Source organism: Polypterus senegalus, chromosome 10 (assembly GCF_016835505.1).
Source record: "Polypterus senegalus isolate Bchr_013 chromosome 10, ASM1683550v1, whole genome shotgun sequence".
NCBI classification, from domain to species: Eukaryota; Metazoa; Chordata; class Cladistia; order Polypteriformes; family Polypteridae; genus Polypterus; species Polypterus senegalus.
This window is the reverse complement of record NC_053163.1, coordinates 11,158,300-11,168,197: the sequence shown is the minus strand read 5'-3', so window position 1 is coordinate 11,168,197 and position 9,898 is coordinate 11,158,300. Positions and strand designations below refer to the sequence as shown.

Genomic DNA, 9,898 nt, shown 5'->3' with positions numbered 1-9,898 from the left:
CGGAAGAGCTGGAAGAAGTGGCCGGGGAGAGGGAAGTCTGGGCCTCTCTGCTTAAGCTGCTACCCCCGCGACCTGACCTCAGATAAGCGGAAGAGGATGGATGGATATTATTATCAAATGAATTCTTTGAATGTTTGTGTAATTTGGTGTGATTTGAGTACACATGGAAACCATTTTTGGGGGACAACAAACATTTTAAGCTTTTTCCAGTTAAATGAATACCTCAGGGTACTCCAGTTTACCTTACTACTTCCCAAAGATGTGCAGGTAAAGTTAATTAGTGATTACAATTTCATCCCGGGGCGGGACGGTGGCGCAGTGGGTAGCGCTGCTGCCTCGCAGTTAGGAGACCCAGGTTCGCTTCCCATGTCCTCCCTGCGTGGAGTTTGCATGTTCTCCCCATGTCTGCTTGGGTTTTCTCCGGGTGCTCTGGTTTCCTCCCACAGTCCAAAGACATGTGTGCTTGGTGTGTGGGTGTGCCCTGTGGTGGGCTGGCACCCTGCCGGGGTTTGTTTCCTGCCTTGCGCCCTGTGTTAGCTGGGATTGGCTCCAGCAGACCCCTGTAAACCTGTAGTTAGGATATAGCAGGTTGGATAATGGATGGATGGGTGGACAATAAGTGACATAATATTATGTCACTTTGTCACTATATGTTATGTATTGTATATTGTTAGTTTATTTTTAAAATTGAAGCTGTTTCTATTTAGCCATATTATATTTAAAATTTAAGTTGTTCTCTTTTTTCTTAATTGCTTTTGTAGTTTTCTATACTTCTTGTATCTTTTTCATAATCTGAGTAGTGAACCAGTTTGACATTTATTTCACTGTATGTTGTACACTGTATGTTGTGCATGTGACAAACTGAGAAATCTTGAACCTAGGACCTTGGGTGGTGCCATGGTTAGAACAGGTGGATCTCGGTTCACTTCACTTCATTCCCTATCTGTATGTAGTCCATGTTCACTTCGGTGTTTCCTTCTCTAAGTATCAGTTAAACTGGTGGCTCTAAGTTAGCCCATTATGAGTAAGTGTGGAGTGTGAATGGTGACAGACTGGTGTCCCCGTCTCAGGTTTATTCCTTATCTTAATGAGCTACAGGTTCCCTTGACAAGATATCAGAAATAAAAATGCTTCAAACCATTAGAGACAGCTGTTCTAATTATGTGGTCTCACTGGAAACTTTCCACAATTGTCGCTGACTCTTGTTTTTATTTTTAGACCTCCAATGCTTTCTTCCTTTTTCCAGAAATAGTAATTAGTTGCAAAATGTTCTCTTGATGGGCACATGCCTAACTTAATCCAAAAATAGTGAACATTTTTAGGGGTTGATAAGAACCTGGTGTGTGTCTTGAATGAAACTCTGTTTAGCTGAAACATCTGGATTACTTCTCTAAAGGGAATTTAAGGGTGTGACCGCACTAGATTTCCCTCAATGTCAAAACTGTTTGATCCCTGGGGTTGGATAGCTCTCCTAAGTTTTGTCCAAAACAACTTATGACCATTCGTATCCTCCGGCCACTGCAGATATGTCTTTTTACGGATGATCCGGCGTAGCTTGTGGTAAGTGGAGAGCATGTGAGGGGATAGTGGTTCAAGGAAAATGATGACCAGGACATCCTGATGTTCCTCAAAGAGCCTGTGGAGGGCCACCTGTACCTCCATGGAGCACCATTCACTGAGGAGATAGTTTGAAGACACCACACACAGTGTTTTCCTACTGGTATACACTGCATCCACGATGCTGCTCACAATTGGGTTGCCAGGAACAAAGTCGCGATGATGGAGGCACAGCCGGCAGTCAGCTTGATCCGAACTCCCCTCTAGATTGGGCAACAGCTGCTCTAGAACCCAGACTTCATCTTTTGAGCTATACGACACAAAAGCATCATACCTGGAAGAGAGAAGTAGGACAAAAGATGCTAAGTGGAAAATGTAAGAACAAATATTACTTGCTGGATGCAGTTTTACAATAAATACAATTGTTTAATATGATCTTACTGTATATATGTGACGATTGTCCAGGACATGTATGAGTGTGTGAGACTTGGGTTAAAAATAGTATTGTTGAAACAGACAAGATCCCAGTTTAGAGTACGCCTGTACCAGGGATCTTCTTTAAGTCCTCTTTGATCTGGTTTTGGATGTGTTAAGTCATTAGATAAAAGACCAGCCCTCCTGGTGCAGGCTTTACACTGATGACATTGTGTTGTGTAGCAACAGAAAATAAGTAGTAAAGAGGAGGTTGGAACAACAACAACAACACCAACATTTATTTATATAGCACATTTTCATACAAAAAACGTAGCTCAAAGTGCTTTGAATGGAGAAGGGCTTTGGAAGATGGAGGACTGAAGATAAATAAGAAGACATTATGAGGATTAATTGTGATCAGGATTCAGAAGTTTGCCTGCAGTGAAAGCTATCAAAAACAGTGGATATATTTAAATATCTAGGATCATTGATAACCCAAAATGGGGAACTGAATGCAGAGATAACCCATAGAGTGCAGTGTGGATGGATCACGTGGAAGAAGGTATCAGGAGTATTGTGCAATCAAAGAATTAGGGCGAGTTTAAAGGTTTTTAAGACAGTGGTAAGACCAACAATGATGTATGGAGCGGAGACATGGACAGTGAAAGGAGCACAGGAGAGCAAGTTGGATGTGACAGAAATGAAAATGTGGAGATGGATGTGTGGATTTACAAGAGACGTCAGAATAAGAAATAAGAAGATCAGGGTTACAACACAAGTGGAAGAGAAGTCTAAGAAAGGACAGGACAATAGGTTGAAGGGGTACGGACATGGGATGAGGGGAGAGTGATGATGAGAAAGTGAGGGAGGCCAAAGCAAAGTTGCATGGATAAAGCAAAAGAAGATCTAAATAAAAAGGGATTGACTGGGAAGGAGGTACAGGACCGAGCTGTATGGAGAAGGCTCATGAAGCACATCAACTCCACAAAGAAGTGGGAAAAGATGAAGGAGAAGAACAAGTTTAATATGATCTTATCATATAATTATGAAAATTAGAACAAGGGCACTAAAAAAAAAAGGGCACTAATAATCAATCTTTTCTCTCTCTCTCTCTCTCTCTCTCTCTCTATATATATATATATATATATGTATATATATTGTGGAGCTAACCCGGACACAGACAGGCGGACATGTTGTTTCTCAACCACCACACGTTTATTTACAATATTTACAAACACAGACCCAATTCAGTGCACAATCCCCAAATACACAGTCCTGGCCACAAATGCCTCTCTTTGGGCCGCCTCCACACCTCCTTTGTGCTTCGTCCTGCCTCCTCCCGACTCCAGCCTCGAATGAATGGAGACGGCCCCTTTTATACAGTTCCCGGATAAGCGTCAGGTGTTCCCGGCATTCCTCCCTTGGCCACGCCCCAGCGTGGCGGAAGTGCCGGCTGTCCTCCCGGCTGCTCTCCAGGTGCCGTCCTAAATCTTCCCCCCAGCACTTCCTGGTGTGGCGGAAGTGCTGGGGTAACAGGTCCCCAAGGCATTGGAGTGCCACCTGGCGGTGACGAGCCCCGGACACAGACAGGCGGACATGTTTAAATGCACCACCACATGTTTATTTACACTATTATGTACAGTATAAAGTGCACACACAACCCCCAAAGTCCCCAAAAGTCCAGGCCAATACTACACTGCCTCTTTCTCTTCAGGCCGCATCCTTGTCTCCTCCATCGAATGGAGGGAGGCGACCCCTTTTATACACACCCGGATGTGCTCCAGGTGCCTCCCGTCAATCTTCCACTGGCACTCCCCAGTGTGGCGGAAGTGCTGGCTGCGCACCTGGAAACATTCCGGGTGTACCCGGTCTTCTTCCCCCCAGCACATCCGGGTGTGCTGAGGTTCAGGGCTCCAAAGGCACCGGGGTGCCCCCTGGCGGTGACCACGGGCCCCTAGAGGGTTAAGCTTCCAAGCTCTTTACCCGTGGTCCCCAAAGCCATCAGAGCGGTCACCCCCTCGTGGTCTGGAGGAAGCACAAGCCCTCCTCCGGTCCTCTTGGGCATCCTGGCTGTGTAGCAGCCCCAGCCACTCACCACTATATATATATATATATATATATATATATATATATATATATATATATATATATATATATATATATATATACTCAGCAAAAAGAAACGTCCTCTGACTTTCAACTGTTTTTACTTTCAGTAAACTTAATGTGTAAATATTTGTATGAACACTAAAAGAGTCAACACCATAAGACATAAACTAAAAATGTTTCACAATGTGTCCCTGAATGAAGGGAGGCTCAAAATCAAAAGTACCAGTCAGTATCTGGTGTGGCCACCAGCTGTTTGAAGTACTGCAGTGCATCTCCTCCTCATGGACTGGACTAGATTTGTCAGTTCTTGCTGTGAGATGTTACTCCACTCTTCCACCAAGGCACCTGCAAGTTCCTGGACATTTCTGGGGGGAATGGCCCTAGCCCTCACCCTGCGATCCAACAGGTCCAAGACGTGCTCAATGGGATTGAGATCCGGGCTCTTCGCTGGCCATGGCAGATCACTGACATTGCTGTCATGCAGAAACTCATGCACAGCACTTTTTGCCACTCCTGTCTGGTCCAGCGAAGGTGGGTTTGTGCCCATAGGCGGCGTTGTTGCTGGCGATGTCTGGTAAGGACCTGCCTTACAACAGGCCTACAAGCCCTCAGTCCAGCCTCTCTCAGCCTATTGCGGACAGTCTGAGGACTGATGGAGGGATTGTGTGTTCCTGGTGTGACTCGGGCAGTTGTTGTGGCCATCCTGTACCTGTCACGCAGGTGTGATATTCGGATGTACCGATCCTGTGCAGGTGTTGTTACACGTGGTCTTCCACTGCGAGGATGATCAGCTGTCCTTCCTGTCTCCCTGTAGCGCTGTCTTAGGCATCTCACAGTGCGGACATGGCAATTTATTGCCCTAGCCACATCAGCAGTCCTCATGCCTCCCTGCAGCATGCCTAATGCACGTTCACGCAGATGAGCAGGGACCCTGGGCATCTTTCTTTGGGTGTTTTTCACAGTCGGTAGACAAGTCTCTTTAGTGTCCTGCGTTTTTAGAACTGTGACCTTAAATGCCTACTTTCTGTAAGCTGTTAAGGTCTTAACGACCATTCCACAGGTACATGTTAATTAATTGATTATGGTTAATTGAACATGCATGGAAAACATTGTTTAAACCCTTTACAATGAAGATCTGTAAAGTTATTTGGATTTTTAAAACATTATTGTTGAAATACACAGTCCTGAAAAAGGGACGTTTCTTTTTTTGCTGAGTATATTTAAATATATATATAATCCAACATCTGTCTGTCTGCTTTTCACGAGAGAACTATTTAACGGATTTAGATCTGTGAGAACTAGAATTCTGGCTGGGTTATAGGGCATCAAATCCTTATTTCTCTCAATGACATGCAAATCAATTTATAACTTTTATGTAATGTGTTTTTTCTGCATTTTTTGGTTGATATCCTGTCTCTCTCCATTAAAATGAAGCTAACATAAAATTAGAGACTGTCCATTTCTTTGTAAGTGAGCAAACTTACAAATTCAGCAGGGGATCAAATACATATTTCCCCCACTCTACATGAGATTTTGTGTGAGGAATAATTGAAAGTAGGTTGGTTAGAACAGCCAGAGTGAAACATTTTCATAAATGCCCAAAATATTTACCTAGAGGTTCGTCTCTTGAAATTTTACTGTCGAGAAGGCATTGCTTAAATTGTTCAGTTACCAAAATCTTTTGGTGAGGTGTGGTCTCCTATTGACGTTTAATATTGAAACTGGACAGGATAACCAGAATGATCCCACTATTAATACAGTATGTGTATTTCTCATTTTGCCTGCCTGGCCAGTCAGAGGTACCAGAATGTCCTAACCCAGTTTTACCATGGGATATGTAAGTGACTAATCTGTATCCAAATTACAAGGAAAACCTTGAATTTCTTACCTGTATCTTTGTTGGCCTTGCCTTTTCAGGTGGGTTTCATGGATCCAGGCACGGAGCAGGTAGTATCCATAAAGGAAATACCAACGTCCTTTACAATAAGCCAGGCTAAAGATGACTGTTGACAAAACCAACGTGCAGCTGATGCAAAAGGCCTGGAGCTCGAGCCTGGCAGAGCAGATGCTGGGGTCAAAGTTGAACAGATATTTCGAATTGTGTGGCTGCAGTGTTGGACACTTCATATGATAAAATGAGGGCACTTGAGTTGGGGATGTCAGGGTCCAGCTGAGGAAATCTTCATTTTCGCACACACATGCAAGAGGGTTATAATAAATATCCAACTCATCAAGATGAGGAAATAACTCCGCAAGGTTCAAAGTCACCACCTGGATCATGTTATTCTTTAGGTTCAGTTTAACGAGGCTTCTGCTTAGGCTATGGAAGACTTCGGATCGGATCTCTGTCATCCCAATATTCTCCAGGTCTATTTTCTGTAGCTTATGAAGACTGGCAAAGGTTGCATTGGGAATCAGAGACACGCCATTGCACATGTCACTCATCTTAAGTGCAGTGAGGTTACTGAGGCTGGCAAATGGCAATGTGTTCAGGGAGTACAGCTTGTTAGAAGAAATATCGAGGTAATTTAAGTGGTCAAGTCCAGCAAACAGATTACTAGGTAGGATGTGAATCCCATATGGCTCCTGATGATTAAGTCTCAGTCTCCGCAGTCTGGTCAAGTGTACAAATGGTGGATACTCCAGCTTTAACTCAGAGTATTGGAGATTATTGCTTGCCAAGTCTAAGATGTGGATGGAACTGAGACCTCTAAAGATGCCTCCACTGAGGCTTTTCAACAGGTTGCGGTCCAGGTAGAGGTTGTCCAGGTTGCCGAGTCCCTGAAAGGTGTCTGCCTCAATCCGTTGGATCTGATTTCCACCCAGATCAAGGATTCTAAGCTGTGTCAAGAAACAGAAAGTTTTTTTATAGAGTACTGAGATCCTGTTATTGCGCAGAAGTAGAATTTTGATTTTGTTAATATGGTGCAGCATAGAGCCAAAAACTTCTCCTATAGCATTTCGGCTCAGGTCCAGCTTCTCCAGCTTGTGCAAACCATTGAAGGCCAGTGTATGAATGTAGATGATCTGATTTACAGCCAGAGACAGGGTACGCAGATTGCTGAGTCCCTGGAAGGCATTTCCACCAATGGAACAGAGCCGATTGAATTGAAAAGTGAGGTTCAGAAGGTTTGGGAGGCAGGCAGATCCATTGGGAGCACACAGATCCACACTTCTGATTCGGTTATGAGCCAGCTTCAAGCTTTCCAAAAAGGTCTGGTTGCTTTGGAAAAGTTTGGGTTCCTCAATTTGGTTGTCAGAGAGATCTAAGGACTTGATTTTGGTACAGTTTTGTAATGCCTCTTGGACCTTCCCAAATGAGTTTTTGTTCAATTTTAGGTGACAGGTGGGTCTTGAGGACAGAACTTGACAAAGCATATGTAGGTGCTCAGAATCATTGTAAGACATTGAGCAAAGGCTGATGTTGAGAAGTCTGGGAGCCCATGTGCTTTTGAGGAGTGACTGTAGTTCCAGAGGACTTATTGGATTTCCACAAAGATTCAGGTAGATCAGAGAAGGGAGAAACAATGATGCCAGTTCCTTTGCTTTTGAGATGGAGTTATTAGATAAGTCTAACTTCAGTATCTTGTTAGATTTTCCACTTGTGTTAAGTCCCAGCTTGGATATATTATTATAAGACAGACTTAGTTCATTTACATTGGCAGGCAGTGAAAATTGAGACTCAAGGCTCTGGGGTCCAATACTCCTGGCTACCAACTTTCGAAGAGAAACAAGACAGGACACAAAAGTAATGCTTGAAAGAGGATTATGAGAAATGTCTAGCAGATCCAACCTCAGAAGTGGCCTGAAAAGGTGGTCTGGAAGGTTGCTGAATTTGTTACCACGCAGGACGAGTAATGTCAGGTTGGAGAGACTTGTGCCGAAATCTGACGGCAGGGTTGTTAGCCTGTTTTCCGATAGGTTTAGGCTTTGTAGCTGCAGGCCCCGCAGAGCGCCTTCTTGGATGTCCTCAATCTCATTCATATCCAGGCGGAGAAGCGTCATCTTGGGAAAAGAAGCAAAGTCCCCCTGTTGCAGGATCTTGATGTGGTTGGAGGAGAGATTAAGGTACTCCAGGTTGGTAGGAAGGTCTTGCACAGCAGCCCGTGTTTCGTTGATGGGCTGATTGACACAAGAGATCCGTATGGGCTTACCAGCATGCCGAAAACACCTCCTTAAACTGTAAGCACTGGTCTGAGCTCCACCGAGGCATACAAGCCAGATCAGATAAGAGTGAAGAGCCATCTCCCTGCTGAGTGATTCCCTCAGTTTGAACTGATCTTGTTTCACTCTTCTCCTTTTCACAGTAAGCCACTAAGAACAGAGATAGGGGGAAGTGGTTATGTTGTGTGTTTCCTTTATTTCTTACAAATAACGAAACTTTGTGGAGAGCAGAAAATAACATATATATATATATATATTATTAAAATTGTGTACCATGGAAAGGATGAAAACCCAACTTGAGACTGATAATTATATATTTTTGGTAGACCATAAATAAAATCAAAACTCAGCAATTGTGCCAGTGAGGGCATTGAGCAACCAGCTGTGAATCATGATAGTTTAGAAAATCTGGAGAGGGAAAAAGAGGGTAAGGGCAGAGTTATACATCCTCTTAGGTTTGCTGACATTAAAATCACAGCAGAGGACTTTTCTTATTAAATCTATTGTCCTCTCATTAGGGTTACCCTGCCTAATGACTCCATGCGTTCTAGTAGCATCCTGATCGATGTGTAATTGCAGGTGATCCCTATGTTCACATAGGTTATCACATGGTGCCTCCATGTTCACCAGTTTGACTGGCAACTATGAATTGGCCTTATAAGGGAGAATGCGATGCAATGCGATGTCACCCTTTCACTTTTATGTGTGTGTGTGTGAGACTTGCTAAGTCAGCGTGACTCAAAATATTATTCCGACTTGACTTCTCGGGGTGTGCTAAGTTCTAGTTTACCACGATGACGTCTGGTTTCAATGCTCAACTGGTAATTTCTGAGAACGTCTTGAAGGATCGTACTTCTAAAAGACCCCACCAGAGACTTTTCCATGCTTCTGCCTGTCTTCCACCCTGCTGATCCATCCAAGGTCACGATCTCCTTCGAAAGAGGTCATCTCACAAAAACGAAGACGAGCACTTGAGGTCCACAAATAGATCTGAGGTCTCAAAGTGTCCTGTCTGCAGCTACGCCTTTAAAATATGAATGAATGGAGATGCTGAGTCTCTTTTTGCATACCGTTTCAAGGAATTCCCCCATACAATTTGTTTCATGTGCAGTTTTACAAAATGCAAAGCACACTAAAACTAGTTTTATGGGATAATAAAGTTTTTTGGAGCAAAAAGCAACAAAATAGTTACATGCTACACATGTAAATGCAGATTTGTTAAACACACAGATAACAACGTAGAAATCGATTAAACAAATTGTGAAAATAATCAGCCTTGACACACTTGAAAAAAAGTTTGGGGCAGCAACCCGTATACTTAATCCCTGGCTGCATACGGGCAAATACAATTAAAGTTGTGAACAGGTTTGAGTCCAAAACAGAAATGAATACATGTGGAGGTTGTCTTTCTTTTAAAAGTAGGTTGCCGGAAGTGATGGCATCTGGGGGCCGGAACCAGAAATGAGTTTTTGGGGCCGGAACTGGAAGTGACACCGTGAGGCCGGAAATGGAAGTGACGTCTTCAGGGCTGGACACGGGCAGAATTTCCCATATTTGATCTGCAGGAATATCAGAGGAAAGATTAGTGTACCCCACCACCACCTGGCCTGGCGTGGAATTACCTTAGATTGGTCCCTCTAGTTGTCTCCCATTT

General features: G+C 43.7%; 1 protein-coding gene across 1 annotated transcript; it reads right to left on the bottom strand.

Annotated features, from left to right (window-relative positions):
- Window positions 1-543: 543 nt before the first annotated feature.
- Window positions 544-8,373, bottom strand: LOC120536709 (toll-like receptor 13). Its single transcript, XM_039765159.1, has 2 exons — window positions 5,969-8,373; window positions 544-1,891 (listed from the first exon to the last, which is right to left on the bottom strand). The coding sequence occupies exons 1-2, from the start codon at window positions 8,323-8,325 to the stop codon at window positions 1,402-1,404; spliced, it is 2,847 nt and encodes a 948-aa protein (XP_039621093.1). The 5' UTR covers window positions 8,326-8,373; the 3' UTR covers window positions 544-1,401.
- Between the last annotated feature and the right edge of the window lie 1,525 nt (window positions 8,374-9,898).

Bases quoted from the DNA above. Each gene is read 5' to 3' on its own strand.
- LOC120536709 (XM_039765159.1), bottom strand. From the start codon at position 8,325: ATGGCTCTTCACTCTTATCTGATCTGGCTTGTATGCCTCGGTGGAGCT. The intron at 1,892-5,968 runs GTAAGAAATTCA...TCTCTCTTCCAG, and splicing joins CAAGGCCAACAAAGATACAG to GTATGATGCTTTTGTGTCGT.